Source organism: Leuciscus leuciscus, assembly GCF_965113295.1.
Source record: "Leuciscus leuciscus genome assembly, chromosome: 10".
In the NCBI taxonomy this organism is placed as follows: Eukaryota; Metazoa; Chordata; class Actinopteri; order Cypriniformes; family Leuciscidae; genus Leuciscus; species Leuciscus leuciscus.
The window spans coordinates 27,930,226-27,948,170 of record NC_138734.1 but is presented as its reverse complement, the minus strand read 5'-3'; the positions used below and the strand labels follow the sequence as shown (position 1 = coordinate 27,948,170).

At 36.8% G+C, this 17,945-nt stretch overlaps 1 protein-coding gene across 1 annotated transcript; it reads right to left on the bottom strand.

The window, feature by feature from the left end:
- Window positions 1–13,734: 13,734 nt before the first annotated feature.
- LOC309508231 (serine/threonine-protein kinase pim-2-like) lies at window positions 13,735–14,936 on the bottom strand. Its single transcript, XM_082182745.1, has 4 exons — window positions 14,632–14,936; window positions 14,347–14,526; window positions 14,066–14,214; window positions 13,735–13,789 (listed from the first exon to the last, which is right to left on the bottom strand). The coding sequence occupies exons 1-3, from the start codon at window positions 14,882–14,884 to the stop codon at window positions 14,111–14,113; spliced, it is 537 nt and encodes a 178-aa protein (XP_082038871.1). The 5' UTR covers window positions 14,885–14,936; the 3' UTR covers window positions 13,735–13,789; window positions 14,066–14,110.
- Between the last annotated feature and the right edge of the window lie 3,009 nt (window positions 14,937–17,945).

Below are 17,945 nucleotides of genomic sequence, written 5' to 3'. Positions count from 1 at the left end.
AAAAGAAAACAACACATAATGTTTTATAAAATGTTTTATAAAAAAAAACATTTTACTAACATTGTCACTAACATTTTAGTAACTAAACTGAATTTTATTAGGTTTAGTGACAACATGTTACAATGTTTACATGATACAATTTCTGGTAAGCTACGCTTTTTTATTATTTCAATTCAATTCAATTATTGTGATTTGATTTAATATTGACTCATTTGGATAAATATTAGGTAGGCTACACAAGATGGGCGTTATTTTTCCTCAAGAAAAAAAACAACTCACCTAATGCTGTAAACATACTGCCCTATCAGCTGGTAGTAGGCTATTATTTAAGGTTAAAAATAACCGTTTTTTTATTATTATAATAACTTTAATGATATAAGTAAAAATATAATAAATATGTAATATAGAACACATATTTAGCTAAATAATCTCTATAGCTATTTTTTTTTTCTTGCCAACTATGTGCTATAGCCTATATTATGTTCATTAAATGGCTTTCCTGAGGTAAATGTGACAATTGTTCTGCTATGTTATTGACTTCTTCACGCTGATGAAAAACACTGATTGATCGATATTATGTATGAGGAATATACATTTCGGTAAGTTGTACAGTACTGTATCTTTCAGTGTTCATTCATGTTTTTTTTACTATTAGCTATTACTATCTGTCACGTAACATTTACAAGCGCCAAAACGGTATTTATTGTTTGAATTTCGTAATAAAATTGACAGAATCTGAGAGCTGAGATTTTTGTATATCATAAGTAACCTGCTCTCTGTCTAGTCTGTCGGTCTCCGTGTCCTCTTTGCTTCGCGATTTTTCTGTGCGTGAGAAAATGGATGTGTGGCGTGAGAGAGTATGAAAATTGCGTGTCTCACGGTGAATGCGTGAGAGTTGGCAGCACTGTAAAAACAGTAGCAGAAAGAGAGAAAAACAGTCGAAAAAGGCAGACCTCAACTAAAACAGCTGGAACTAAAACTTCTGTTTCGGTGGTGACTGGCAGCTCTTTGTTTGGTGTCTTGACTTCCCACTCTTGATTGATAAAGTAAAAGTCCAAGTCTGCGACGACCGTTGTTTATCTGGCGCTGCACTTCTTTGAAGTAAAACTTCAGTAGAGTCTATAAAACTGATTGGTCGTAAAATGAACCAATCACAAGACATCTTATAGGGGGGGCATTTCAGGGGGGGCCGGTGCCCCCCCTGGCCACCACGTAGACCCGCCCCTGCGCACAAAGGTCTGATGGTATGGGTATCTTAAGTACCTCATCCATGTATGGAGCAGGGTCCACAAAAACATGCTCAAATAGGTCCTGTAGGTCATCTAGGTACGGTGACGCATTGCTGCCACATACATATTATTTCCCCCCCCCCCAATTATGTCGTAATAACGAGATCTTATGTCGTTTTAACCATAGATATTATATCTATATGATGTCTATGGTTTTAACGACATCTTTTCTCGTAATAACGAGATCTTATGTCGTTAAAACGACATCTTTTTCTCGTAATAACGAGATCTTATGTCGTTAAAACGACATCTTTTTCTCGTAATAACGAGATCTTATGTCGTTAAAACGACATCTTTTTCTCGTAATAACGAGATGTTATGTCGTTAAAACGACATCTTTTTTTGCCCTTATAAGGGCATGTGTAGTCATGTACAAAATATGCCTTTATCCACATAAAATTGACAGCCTATCGCGCCTTTATCACACGTTCAAAAAGCTTAAGCAAATAGTAGCAGCCCCCAATCATGCAAAATTAATCAATGAGGCCCTTTTTTGAAAATATATTTTAAATCGGCCTATAAGTTTTTTTTATATATATATTATATATAAGATTTATTTTTGTTAATAGGCTATATCTTCATTCATTACCTAGAGATATAAGTAGTCAAAACACAACAGAACATTTTACAACATTGTGTTCTTATTTTGATTAATTAACGAAATGTCAATCTTCGTCTTTATAACAGAAGATACAATACAATACAAAAATCTTCAAGATGTATAACGGATTGTCACCTTATAAACAGTCCTTTTTTAATAGAATAATACACCCTTATAATAAAGAAAAAGCTTCAGTGATAAAGAATATGAACGCAATGCATTTAATTATACTTTCCTTATTATAAAGAAAATAGGTGGCTCTTAACGTGTCTTTCTATGGGAGGATGGCATTGCGGTGCACAGCAAATATTCAATGCATGCAATGCAAATATTCAATGGTATTCAATGCAAAACAAAAATGAAAAATACAAATAGCCAATAAAATAAACAAATTATTGTGGCATTAATTAGCCCATAAACAATATTTATTTTAAAGCCTAAACGAATTTGTTTAAAGAAAAACACTAGCGTAGGGCGTTTATCTGCAGGCTAAGTGTTTCAGCTGCCCTTTTCAAACTGGCACAAACGCGCACTATGACATGGATGAAGGCGCCGGTGCCATCACTCGCATTTTCCTATCAACAGTGGAAACAACTTAAAATACTCCATCATTTCTGGTCATACAGAAAATAATAATACATCAGTCACAACTACTTTTATTTGTGTAAACTCACAACAACAAGAAAACGGTGTGCTTTTGTAAAAGAAAAGAAAACGAACAGGGCGCGCTTTCATGATCTCTGTGAATTGGAGCGCGCCTCAAAAATGAACTGAAAAACAGTGTATAGACAAGCCTCACAGACATGAGAAATATAACTATAAAGTTTATACAAAAAATGTCCACCAACGAAAAAAAATCCAATCGAAAGCAAATACGGTACCATCTGATTATGTAATCCTGTCCGTATGAAAGGCGCATCTATACATTACAGCGGAGATGTATGGAGATATGTATGCAGGCAGCCTACACTGATTTAGGAAAGACTAGTTCATTAATAAACAATTAAAATGATCCACTTTGCGGCAAGTTTTATGCATGCGCTTGAGCGCGGAATATAGGAATATAGGCTACTACATGCACTCAGGATTGAATATAAACGTGCGATTAGTCCTAATTGCTTAAATGAATGAATACTAGTCTAGAAAAATCCTTTAGTCTATGGCAACTCTAATCAATAGCCTACATTTAATATTTGACATTATTTCATTAGTAATTAATATCCAGCACTTCACATTTAATTAGTTGAGTTAGCATAATTAATTAACTAATACAATAAAATTTACATTAAGATACTAACCATATATTTCTATATAGCATTGCTTATTCCACCACACAAAGGACTGTTTATAAGGTGACAATCCGTTATACATGTGAAGATTGTAGGCTGTATCTTGAAGATTTTTGTATTATATTGTATCTTCTGTTATAAAGACAAAGATTGACATTTCGTTAATTAAACAAAATAAGAACACAATGTTGTAACATTTTCTGTTGTGTTTTGGCTACTTATATCTCTAGGTAATGAATGGAGATATAGCCTATTAACAAAAATAAATCTTATATAGCCTATTATATATATATAGCCTATATATATAAAAACGTATAGGCCTATTTAAAATATATTTTCAAAAAAGGGCCTCGATCATTGATTAATTTTGCATGATTGGGGGCTGCTACTATTTGCTTAAGCTTTTTGAACGTGTGATAAAGGCGCGATAGGCTGTCAATTTTATGTGGATAAAGGCCTATTTTGTCCATGACTACACATGTCCTTATAAGGGCAAAAAAAAAGATGTCGTTTTAACGACATAAGATCTCGTTATTACGAGAAAAGGATGTCGTTTTAACGACATAATATCTCGTTATTACGAGAAAAGATGTCGTTAAAACGACATAAGATCTCGTTATTACGACATAATTGAGGGGGAAAAATAATATGTATGTGGCAGCAATGCGTCACCGTATCTAGGTAGGCTACTCTGTGCAATAAAACAAAATTTATTTGTAGATATTAAAGTATTTTACCCTAACTTTCAGGAAAACGTGCAATAACACTGTTAATTTATATTTCATTTTATATATATATAAAAAAAAAATAAAGTAACTTACTGAATGTTGGTGGTGTCTTCACTTGTTTGATCGTGCATTGTCCTTTCCTGGCCTTTGGAAAGTTCACTTTGAATAGTGGATGTCCTGTTGATACAGATACAGATACAGATACAGATAGCTTTATTAATCCCCAAAGGGCAATTCAGTTTCTACAGTACACCATCTAAACATACAACCATTCACACAGCCATAGCATGTAGTACCGGGCTATTCAATTAGCGGCCCGCGGGCCAAATGCGGCCCGCCAATCATCTCCATCCGGCCCGACGGCACCAAACTCCTTCCTCGTCTTTTCCTGGTCGGTGCGGCTAATTTAGTTTGATACTCGCTCCGATTGACCTGAGAAACGTATTACGTGCGAATATTTCAGCTGTTATTATATGTGTCCCGAATTTATATCGACTGAACCAGCGATACCAATCATTCGTGAATGAATCATTCTTTTGGTTCAATTCTTTCTAAACGCGCTTGCATAACTGTGCGTTCACACCGTCATTGCGGAGTGGGCGGTCTCGCGCGTTGGGTTCGCAAGACCCAATTTCGCCTGGCGGTGTGCACGGCACTTTTTGTAACATCGCGCGCGGCGCCGCATCCGAAGATAAACGATTTCGAGGCGACTTTGTCCGAGCTGGTACGTCTGTACCAGCATGTTTATGTTCCTTTCATGCGGGACCATAGAGACAGTCAGATGGCACAGAATTCCTGGAGGGAAATTGCGAAGACGTTGGGGAAGGAAGACGTATTTTGTCGAAAAGTTTGGAAAAATCTTTGAGACAAATTTGTCAAAGCCAAGTTTTAGCTGACATGCTGGCAAAAGTGGACCCAAGGAAGAAGCTTGATGTAAAGTTCAAGCTGAATCAGGTCCTTTTTGATGCACTGAGGGACAACGATGAATAGACTTTGTTTGCCATTACCAGAGGTGTCAAGTAACGAAGTACAAATACTTCGTTACATTACTTAAGTAGAAATTTTGGGTATCTATACTTTACTGGAGTAATTATTTTTCAGACGACTTTTTACTTCTACTCCTTACATTTTCACGCAATTATCTGTACTTTCTACTCCTTACATTTTAAAAATAGCCTCGTTACTCCTAGTTCATTTCGGCTTGTTTTCATTCCGTCTTGTCGTCGTTAAAAAAAAAAATTGCCCAATTACACAAACGGTTAATAGATCTGAGTCCCGCCTCCTGAGCACACATCGCTAAACTGATTGGCTTTGTGTTTTCTTTCTAACTTGTGAGAGGCTGTAGTCACATTTGGTTGTGCGAAGCGCCAAAACTTCTCCGAGTCCTAAGGAAACCTAGATGCGGTAAGCGAGGGAGAAATCAACAGTTCTGTGCTCAAGAATACGGGGCAAATCGCGTCAAATATTGATTTGGGGACAGACGTTTTTACAATAATGACAATCGTAACATAACACTAACATAATCGTTAGTGTGTGTGTGTGTGTGTGTGTGTGTGTGTGTGTGTGTGTGTGTGTGTGTGTGTGTGAGCGAGAGAGTGTGAGTGTTATATTCGAAATCCTTGTCCTTTTTTTTTCTTTCTTTCTTTCAGAAAACAGCTTATAAATCAGACTTTTGTTTTTTGAAAATGTAAAAATGCAGACAGTTTTCTGTGATAGGTAAGGTTAGTCTATAGGGGGGTAGACTACACAGTTTGTTTGTACAGTCTAAAAATCATTCTATGGAAAGTCCCCATAAAACATGAAAAAATAACATTGCTTGGTCTGTTGAAGGCTGGTCTTGTTGAAATGAGAGGCCTGTTGATCAAATCATCCCAGTCTCATCAGCTGGACTGAAAGAAGTGTCAGTGCTCTTAGGACACTAAAAACATGGCTCAGAGCAATGGTCACAAGTGACACTTGACAGTATTGCTGTGTGTCGTGTCCAACAGGACAAACTGGACAGTATTGATGTGAAACATATGCTAACAGTTAATTTCTGTGAAATGATTAGTTCACTTAGTTAAAAATGAAAATTCTGTCATCATTTACTCACTCTTCGAGTTGTTTCAAACCAGTTTCTTTCTTCTGCTGAACACATAAGAAGATATTTTGAAGAATGTCGATAACCAGACAGTTGATGGTAGCTATTGACTTCCATAGTATTTTTTTTTCCTACTATGGAAGTCAATGGGGTCCATCCACTGTCTGGTTATCGACATTCTTCAAAATATATTCTTTTGTGTTCATCAGAAGAAAGAAATTCATACAGGATTGAAACAGTTTGAGGGTGAGTAAATGATTTTCATTTTTGGGTGAACTATATCCCTTTAATGAAAGATGCAGACATGTGTTTGGCTTCTTCAAAAAGCAAGGAACAAGACAGTATTGCACTATTGCATTGCACTATGAGCGGAGTAAAGTTAAGTCTCTGTTAAACTGCCACCATGTCTTTATTAGTTATTTGTAACATTACAGAATTAATTAATTTACGTATTGTTAAGGTCAATATAGACTAAAAACCTTAATACATTATCCTATAAGTTTCCTGATTCCTCCGCTTATTTAGCTTATTTATTTAGAAAATTAATGTTCTATGGGCATATATACAGCTGAAACAGGTAGCCTAGTGCATCATCCCAAATTTTTCAACATCAACATTTTAATATAATTATAGTCAAATATGGCCTTTAGAGAAATGTGTTTTTTTGAGGAGGTGGGGTAGTGCACTATAGGCCCCTGTGGCGCGGCCTAAGCTTTTGTCCTTAATGGCATTTTTTTTCCTTACATTACTTTTACTTTTATACTTTAAGTAGTTTTGAAACCAGAACTTTTATACTTTTACTTGAGTAAAAAGCTTGAGTTGATACTTCAACTTCTACAGAAGTCTTTTTAAACCCTAGTATCTATACTTCTACTTGAGTAATGAATGTGAATACTTTTGACACCTCTGGCCATTACACACATTACAAAGTACTTAGAATTTTAAATAATACACAATAGATAAAAAATTTTTAATTCATTTACAAAAGAGATTTGTATTTATAGTTTGCTGTGAAATAAAAACAAAAACTAAAGATTTTATTTTGTGTTTGCATTCATAAATGTCTTCATAAATAAAAGTGAGGCAGTACACTGATGGTAACAGACAGTGATTAACCTCATTCTTTTGTCTCTATACACATAGAAACATTTACATTGATGGCGACCAATAAAAGCCTCTCATTTTGTGAATAGAAACACATTTCTATTAAGCACCCAGTTTGCACTTGTCTAAAGTAACTGCTTACATTTACAGTAGCAGAAGTTTGCCCTGCTGATAAAATTAAAGTTTAAACACTCTTCAATAAGGCTTCAGCTGTTTTATTTAGTTTGCATGCAGTGAAAGTACAATAAACCTACTGCATGTAGTTTTGTATTACAAACTCAGTTACTGTAAATGCTATATTAACAAAAAATTAAAACTTTTTTATTAACATTGCCAAAGAGTAAAAAGGTAACGCATGTTTTTATGTTAGTTAATGCCACATGACTACATTAGTCAACATTTTAAGTGGATCTTAAAAGTTTATCAAAGTTGTCTTAAGACAGCAACATTATTATTAAAACTATTAAAAAATTATTTTGATGAAAGGTTTTGATCCACGCAAACTACTTCTTCACTGCTGTTTCCCGGTGGTTTAGAGGTAAATTACTCCGAGTCGCCCCCTGTCGTTTCAAAGAATAACACAACGGCGCGCGCGTCAAGTATAAATGCCTCGTCCGTCTGGAGATGTGCGCGCGCGGTCTGCGGTGACTCGCGCTCTTGCGGCTGCGTCGAGTATAAACAAGGCTTTAAAGTGGCCGGTCAGTAACGGTCTAAAACTATTCGGATTCATTCGGACCAGGGGTGTGCGATATGACAATTTTTGATCGTGGACGATTAAAATGTCTCCACGATCTGCTTTGGAAGAAATATCGTAGAGTCGTGCATTATCTGTTCTGGCGCCTCTGTCCCAACCCATGGTCCCAACATACTGAACAACGCGACATATATTCACATAAAATGTTAAAGCAGCGGAACTGGACACTGCAGTTCACAAAATTTGCATGTGATTTAATGCCTTAGTCGGTTAAACATTTAATTCGCGTGCTAACGTGCGTTTCTCAGCGCTTACATGTGAAGCTCACATGCACTAAAAGCCTGTCTACCAGCGCCTGGATACTGGACTAAAGTTATCTTTCGAGTCATACTGTGCTTATACTGTTAAATACACACAAGGTTTACATAAACAAAGTCGGTTATGTCTAAAGTGAAAGCAAACTTGAGAAAATTGTGAGAAAATCTGCTTGTCAAATGCGTGTATAACAGACGCGGCGCGCACAACTCTTAAAGAGACAGTACTGCTAGTAATAAACACACTGCCGCAGGTCCTTAAAGGGATAGTTCACCCAAAAATAAAATAAAAATATCTCATCATTTACGCACTCTAATGTTGTTCCAAACCTGTATTAATTTCCTTCTAATATTTTCTAATATTTTTCTAAAATTAATATTTTGAAGAATGTGGCTATCCAAACAGTAGCTGGTCCCCATTGACTCCCATAGGAGAAAAATATACTATGGAAGTCACTGGGGTACATCAACTCTGTTTGGATACCAACATTCTTCCAAATAACTTTTATTTTCAACAGAAGAAAGAAACTTATTCGAGTTTAAAACAACTTGAGAGTAAATTATGACAATTTGAATTTTTAGGAGAACTAAAATGATAATAAAACGACAAAATGCAAAGAGAAAATCACTCACTGCTCTTAACTGATAACTTTAATAGTAGCTTTAATAAGTATCAATGTATAATTTATACAGTGAAGTCTGTTTTGTTTTATTTTCATATTTGTTCATTTAATTACTTTCTTCAATGCTACTGTTAAATACACCTACTGCAGCTGAAAACATAAAGCACTGTTTATTTCATTTGTATATTAAGTTGTGTATGTGTAATGTGTATCTTTGATCTTAATATTTAATAACAAAGAAAATAATGACAAATATTTTTATCTTCGCCCCTGTCTGCCATTTTTATATATATATATATATATATATATATATATATATATATATATATATATATATATATATATATATATATTGTTACCTAAGGCTTTGTTTTAAAAATATGGACATTAGTTTGGCTGTAATGCTCAGTCACAAAATAGCAAAACCAACATAAAAAAGAATCGTGATAAAATCGTGAAAAAATGATATTTTTGCCATATCGCCCACCCCTAATTCGGACCGAATTTAAATCCCCTTATAACCCTTACAAACATTTACCATGAATGTACTGTAGTAATTTACCATGGGTTGGGCAGAAATGTGCAATATTTATATTGAATACTATGTAGTAATAAATAAATAGTAAATGTATATATATTTACTATAATATTAACAGTATAGTAAATATAGTGATTTATATTGCATTAGATTTATTAGGTGGGTAGAGAAATATATAATTATGTTTGTTATGAAATTGTCAGTTTCTTTGTAAAGGTGCATAGTTTTTAACTTGTGTTTAGGCATTTTTTATACAGTGGGAGTGAGTAGCCTGTGGTTATCAAGTCTCATTGTCAGAATATTTTCATTTAAGCATAACAATTATAAATAAATAATTATTTCTCACCAACAGCTACGAGTTTGTATAATTAATTTATTTGTTCCATAAGGAAAATAGTTATACACAGCTGTAGATTATCAAGTTTTTATTTATTATGGTTTTATATATCTGCATACTGTTGGGTACCACATTTCCAAGTAAATACCATACTTTTTTAAGGTTATGTTATGTTTCAATAAATAAGCTAAACCCCCAAACCAACCCACCGGCCCACCTCAACTTTTTGATTTGATAATGCGGCCCTCGAATGAAGCTAATTAAATAGCCCTGATGTAGTATATAACAAGGGTAACATGATAGGGTCCAGGTCCAAAGACAGTTTATAAATAAAAAGACATCAAAAGCAGAAGAAAAAAAAATACAATAACAAGTAAATAAAAAATGAATTGCACATATCCGTAGCTCCTAAAGTGCATAGTGCCAAGAACAGATAATTATCCATAATTATTTCCTCAGCTCAATATTTAACAGCATAAAAAAAGACTTTTTACTTTTTGAAGAACACGTTTCTCCCACAGAGAATTTAAGTCGCACATTTGGATTCCAATAATTTTGGAACAGACTTTCACAATATTATTTAAACAGTTTCGGTCCTCAATATAAGACAAATACACAGTGCACAGTATAGATTTAGAAACCCCAAAGGAATTTATCCTGCGCAATAAATGTACTCTCTGCTGGGCCCGTTTGACCACTGATTCAGAGTTCCTTTCAAACTTCAGTTGAATCAAAAACCGTACCCAGATATTTATAATAATTTACGATCTCCACATCCTCGCCATGGATCCTGCATACTGAAGTATTTGTCCCTTTTTTTCTAAAATCGATAATGAGTTCCTTAGTTTCAAGAAGGCTGTCATCACACCACTTAACGAAATCAGGAAGTGCACGTCCGTGATCTGACTCTGTGCCATGGAGGAGTGACAGCAGAGCAGTATCATCAGAAAATTGAACAAGAAAACTATCCTCTTTAAGAGACCTACAACTATCCGTGTATAAAATGAACAGTAGCGGGGAAAGTACACAGCCTTGTGGGGAACCTGTGTTGGAGACTTGGGTTTTTAAAGTAACCCCATTTACTAAAACCCTCTGTGTCCTATCAGTCAGAAAATTTAAGAACAAGGCTAAAAGCTGATCGGGCAGATTAAAATAAGAAGCAAGCCTCTCAATCAAAATGAGAGGCTGCATTTTGTTAAAAGCTGATGAAAAGTCAGCAAATAAAAGCCTGGCATGAGATTGGGGTTTCTCCAAATGCTTATAAAGTGTGTCCAAGATAAAAAGCTTAGCATCATCCACACCTTTATTCCTCTGATAGGCAAATTGAAGAGAATCAAGTTTGCCCTCGACCAAGATGAGAACCTCTTCTTTTAGGATTTTCTCAAGGTTTTTTACTACAAGGGAAGTAAGCGCCACAGGTCTGAAATCTTGTAATTCCCTAGCTCTATTGATTTTGGGGATAGGAATAACAATGGAAGATTTCCAAATAGCTGGGAGCTTGCAGTTATCAACACACATTTGAAAAAGATGGGAAAAAACACCACTGAGTTGTCCAGGACAGTGGTGTAATGTGTGACCACAGATAAGGTCCGGGCCTGAGGCTTTCCTCTTTTTTGTTTTCTTAAATAGAACCTCAACTTGTTCTTGAGATATTTTAATATCACTACATGGGGTCATCTAACAGTAATCAAGCGCTAGAAAGTGCTCATGAGAAGATTCTGAGTAAAACCATAATCACAGAGCATATTTGCTAAAACCTGGCCGATTTTGGGTGAAAAAATCGGGTCTGTTGAAGACGTTTGACGGACTAGTAAGACACGTGTCAAGAGAGTTAAATCCAGAAAGGGGATTCAGCCAAACATGGGGTCATCTAACAGTAAACTAGACCATTTTTACACACCTATTTTCTGTCAAATGAGAAATAATTATGGAGGTGAAAGTGACGTGTATTAATGTGGGTTTGAAAGTAGAACAGTATTTAAATGACGATATTAAAGTTTTCGTCTGAGAAAGAATGTGAACGTAGTGCTAAAGAAAGTGAAAAGAACGTGTGAGTAAATGAGGGAGAAAAGAAAGTTAAAGGAAAGTTGATAGATGGAAGTCGTAAGAAGATTGAAGGTTAAAAGAAGGAAAGATTTAAGTCTTAAGGGAATCCTTTGAAGGAAAGATCTATAATAATATTCTTTTTTTTATTTTTAAAAGTACTGTATTTTATTTTTCTAAACTGTTTTAATTATTCTTATTTCTTTTTATTATTTTAATCTCTTCTATGTAAAGCACTTTGAATTGCCATTGTGTATGAAATGTGCTATATAAATAAACTTGCCTTGCCTTGCCTACATGGTGTCAAGGAGTTTTTCAACCTGGAGACATCATGCATGAAATCAGACGTTTCAAATAGTAAAAAAAAAGTATTAAAAGCATCAGGCAAACAGTCATCCTGAACACTGTTAAGGCTGATCTGCTGCTTGGGTTCATTACCATACTGATTAATCCCACGCCATGCTGACCTAAGGTCGCCATTTACATATTGTTTTTCTATTTTTTCCCTATACTTACTTTTGGCTTTTACTATTTCAGCCCTAACCTCTCTGGATACAGACTTTCTCTCCAATGAGTCACCAGTAAAGAAGATCTTTTTTTTCTTATTAATCACTGTTTTTAGATCTTTGGTAACCCATGGTTTATTGTTGGGGAAAGTGATAACGGTTTTGACTGGGATAACAGTATCCACACAAAAGGTAACATAGGACGAAACAGTGTCCGAAAGTTCATCAATATTGATGATGTTGCTTGTGCAAGACCAGCATTTTCATTGTAATGAAAAGCAGCCAGGTATAGTCTGCATGTTACGTCAGAAACGAGGACACAATATGCAAGTAAAAGCTCTTTATTAATAGTCAATAATGTTGATGATGATGATGATGAATTAATCCGGGTGATGCAGGCGGTGTCGCAGGGACTTTGATGGTCAGACACGGAGTGATGGATGAAGTGCAGCGTGCTCTGATGAGTGATGACTTGATCCAGACATGAAACGTAATCCAACAAGACGCGAAACCGGAACACAGGAACTCAAGACGGGACACGAGGCACAGGAACAGGATCAGACAACACAGAGACTTCATACAATGATCTGACAAAGGAGATGAGAAAGTGGTGAGCATTTATAGGAGATGAGATGAGTGGCAGCTGGTGATGATGAGTGATTGCAGCTGGATACTGATCAACCGTAACGATCCGGACACACCCACTCACACACACACACACACACACACACACACATGTAAACAACAAGGCACGAGACTAGAGAGAGACTCTGCTGTCTCCGTTAAAGTTGTGTCCGTCTCTGCTGGATCAAATGTATAATCTTGCTCTTGAGGTGCTACTACAGATGATGTGTCCATTAGGGTTTCTTCGTCATCCTCTTCCTCCAGTTCCACACGAGATCTCTTTGATGGCCACTTTATAGGTGTAGAGGTCCTAAATATTAAACCAGCTGCTGGTGACAAACTGTCAATGTCCGAAAATGTATCTGTCGTCTGGACACCTGTAATATACAAAGTAGTTGTGTGTTACTGTTATGTGACACTTATTGTGTAACAAGACTAGTTATAGGTCCTCTGTATAAGCAGTATCATGTAATACATAAACATACCTGAACTCCTGTAGCGAACATGAAACGTCTTCATTGATAACTGAGTACCAACAGACTTGGTCAGCGGTTTTGCGTCTGTCTGGCAAGCATCTCTGGTTTGATGTGCTGTCCTTTACAAATAAAGATTCCACTATCAGCGCGTTAAAAAATAACAACATAGCTGGACTCATGGTGCTATCACAAACTTTATAAGTCAAACTTTGTGTAGCTGGATCACGAACAGTTTTTCCAGACAAAAAATACATAAATCTCTTGGGTGGAAAAGCACGGTAATTCGAAAATACTAATATTCTGTAAAAACAAGCCTTATTTTGAGTGGAAAACAAGATAATACTGTTTAAAATAATGATGGAGAAACAATGATTTACCATTATTTGGCTTGACGCCGGACGGATCTGGAGCAGGTGGTGACGATGGTTCAGGAACAGGATCTGCTGGAGGAATAAAAGGCTCTGAGTTTCTGTCAGGTTGGTGTTGGACTTCAGGCTTCGGGTCAAGTCTCGAGCTCAGAGCTCTCAGCAAGTATGTTATTTCCTATCCAAAACAAAGAGAATATGAACAAGTCAACTCATGAATGTTTTTTTAGAGCTAGAGCAGAATTGAATTCTGTTTGGTTTACTGATTCTGTTATTTTCCTGTTTACTTCAGGGATGCAGCTTTAAAACAATCTGTATAGTATCAAGCGCTATATAAATGATATAGCTATATAGGTGATTTGACTATAACAAGAACATTACAATGAACACAAATTTGAAAATCTCACTACAAATAATCCAGAATTTAAGACAAAAGATAATAATCCTACTTTACCTGTTATACTGCCTCATCTGAATGAGTCTCCTAAACTTCTCCAATCTAGCGTAGATCACAATCAATCCATTGATGTTGTAACATCTGCTCTAAGCTGGGGCGTTTAGCTGGATTCCGAACTAGACACTGTCTAATCAGATCCCTGCAGTCTGTACACATTTTAATAAGGAGAGAGTCATGACCATGTGACCTGGCATTTTTGAAAACAGCGATGGCTTTCGCTATACGTTGAGTTATATATGAAAATTCTGATTCCAATGTTATCATCATTATTCACTCACGTTTGGATAAGCCGGGGTTTACAAATGTAACTTCGGCTCGTGTGACTTCCGTTTTACTAACAAAAGGAAGACATTCGTTCGACAACTCGTACAGCAACACTCCTAGAGACCAGACATTTGCTGGGACGGCGTGGAATCGAGGTTCTGTAAAGACTTCAGGTGGGCGGTATCCCATCATTCCTGTAAGAAAGACATTTGCACATTGTTGAGCTTTCTTTTTTTCAAGCATCATCAAATAATTAGTAAGTCACTACCTTCAGGTTTCCACACTCCCAAAATGCTCACCCTTGTATGTGTTGCTCTCGCAGCCTTCACTACTAACTAGCTGACCGCAGCCAAAGTCTATCAGCTTGAGTTCTAGCGTGTCTTTCTTCCACAGGAAATTTTTCGTATGAATGTCACTATGGAAAACACCACAACGGATGCAGTGTTGCACTGCCAGCACAGCCTGTCTCATGATGACCCGTAAGAGACAGTCACTCAAAGGTTGACGATTCATTGAGTCCAGCAAGGTCTGGCAGGGCTCCGGATACTCCATAACCAGAGTGAATGATCTAGGATGTTCAAACCACTCGTGCAGTTGTATGACAAAGGGGCTTATGGGTTCTCGCCTCATCATCATCAGCAGCGCCACTTCTGTGACGAGAGGTTCGGGATTCCCAGGCTAGAGAGAAGAAGCAGACAGAAGGTTAGCTGGGTAAAAATCTGAAGAAAACATCATTTTGAAATGTATTATTCTTTGATCTTTTTAGATGCGTTCAAAAGAGCCTTTTCAGCTCAGAGTTATTTGGTGCCTCTAGGCTTATTTGTTGATCACATTTATACCTAATGCTTCCTACGGGTGTATTAACTACAGTAATCTGCACTTAAACAACTCTATACACATTCAGGTTTTGGCCAACTTACAATATTAAGATAACGATCGTTGTTAATCTTGCGTATCTGCTTGATGGCAACCTGCAAAAAAACAACAAAAAAAACAGTTTCAATAACAGTAACAGTATTCAAGCATCTGGCCTTGTATTAAGTATTAAACCATTTGTAAATTGTTTTAAATGTGTTTTGATGCATGCAAGAGCAAAATGTTTGTACAATTCAGTAAGATTTACCCTTTTGCCATCAAATTTGCGTGTTCCCAGGAACACTCTGCCAAATCCTCCGGATCCAATTAACCTTTCCATGTTATAGAGAGACTCAAAGGACTCTGAAAAACAAACAGAAAAACATGAGACAATTATTAGCTTGCTAGATCCATTGTTTTATTTAAAAAATATCAGTGCTGGTCGAGCAACAGTAAATGTGATCGGACGTGTTAAAAACTTGACTCAGTTATGCATGAAATAGCAAAATCTCTATCTGTAGACTTTGCACTGCCCAGCCTTAATTCAGTCTCACCTGTTGAGCTCTTGTTCACTGGAGAAGCCTCCACGGCACCCTGAGCAGTTCGGCCAGTTGATGTCTCTGTTGGCTCGACAGGAACTTGACCCGGCAGCGGAGGACACAGAAACCCTTCGAGGCTGTCGGACCAGGACAAACCCTCTTCCTCGACGCTGTACGAGCCTCGGCTGCACAGATTCAACGACTCTTGACATCTCCTCTCGACATGGGCCTCAGGGGGGGGTGAGGACCAAGCTGAGGATGAGGAATCTATGGAAACAGTTCTCCAGGATCTGAAGCGGCCTGAAGATGGAACATTTCAGACATCAAAAACTGTTTGTTTTTTTTATTACTTTTTTTATTATATTAATTATCAATGTCAGTGGTCACATCAAATTGTTACTTTGGTTTCACTTTATTTTGGTCCCTTTAAGACATTCTATAAGTCTATAAGAAACATTGCACCTGCATGTCTACTAACTCTCATTAAAGTATTAGTAGAGTATTAGTAGACTGGTAGGGTTAAAATAAGTTGACATGTACAGTAGTTGAAAAGTTACTTATAGTCAGTAGAGTGTCTGTTGCTAGATCCATTGTTTTATTTAAAAAATATCAGTGCTGGTCGAGCAACAGTAAATGTGATCGGACGTGTTAAAAACTTGACTCAGTTATGCATGAAATAGCAAAATCTCTATCTGTAGACTTTGCACTGCCCAGCCTTATTTCAGTCTCACCTGTTGAGCTCTTGTTCACTGGAGAAGCCCTCACGGCACGCCGAGCAGTTCGGCCAGTTGATGTCTCTGTTGGCTCGACAGGAACTTGACCCGGCAGCGGAGGACACAGAAACCCTTCGAGGCTGTCGAACCAGGAAGCTGAGGATGACGTGATGCCCGGAGAGGAATCTATGGAAACAGTTCCTGAGGATGGAACATTTCAGACATCAAAAACTGTTTGGTTTTTTTATTACTTTTTTTATTATATTAATTATCAATGTCAGTGGTCACATCAAATTGTTACTTTGGTTTCACTTTATTTTGGTGACATTCTATAAGTCTATAAGAAACATTGCACCTGCATGTCTACTAACTCTCATTAAAGTATTAGTAGACTGGTAGGGTTAAAATAAGTTGACATGTACAGTAGTTGAAAAGTTACTTATAGTCAGTAGAGTGTCTGTTGCTAGATACATTGTTTTATTTAAAAAATGTCAGCGCTGGTCGAGAAAATAATATTATAATGGGGGAAATAATTTTAATATTCTGTAAAAACAAGCCTTATTTTGAGTGGAAAACAAGATAATACTGTTTAAAATAATGATGGAGAAATAATGATTTACCACTATTTGGCTTGACGCCGGAGTGATCTGCAGCAGGTGGTGATGATGGTTCAGGAACAGGATCTGCTGGAGGAATAAAAGGCTCCACAACAGTCACAGAATTACTTGAAGAGCTGCTGAAAACACCCATCGTATCCTCCCAGAACTTGAGAGAACGACCAGGTTCTGGAGCTTTTTCTGAAATGAAGAAAAAACAAATGAAAACAACTATTAGACCCATCTCTGACGTCAAATTAAGCAATGATTAGGGTTGGGTACCGAAACCCGGTTCCAATAGGGAACCGGTTCCGACGTAAACGGTAGTATCGAGACCGAATAAGAACGCAACTTTCGGTGCCTGATTTCGGTGCCTGACTTTTTTCACCGCCCCCTATATAAAACATCTCGCGGCACGAATGATCCAATAACAAAACATCTGCAGTTAATTAAAATAATGATGGAGAAATAATGATTTACCATTATTTGGCTTGACGCCGGAGTGATCTGGAGCAGGTGGTGATGGTTCAGGAATAAAAGGCTCCACAACAGTCACAGCACCACTGGAAGACCTGCTGAAAACAGCCTTCCTGAGCTTATGGAAACGACCAGGTTTCTTCATACGTTCTGGAGCTTTTTCTGGTCGAGAAAATAATATTATAATGGGGGAAATCATTTTAATATTCTGTAGAAACAAGCCTTATTTTGAGTGGAAAACAAGATAATACTGTTTAAAATAATGTTGGAGAAATAATGATTTACCATTATTTGGCTTGACACCAGAGTGATCTGGAGCAGGTGACGGAATAAAAGGCTCCACAACAGTCACAGCACCACAGGAACAGCAGCTGAAAACACCCTTCGTAGCCTTCCAGATCCTGAGGCAAAGACCAGGTCTCTCGCTATGTTC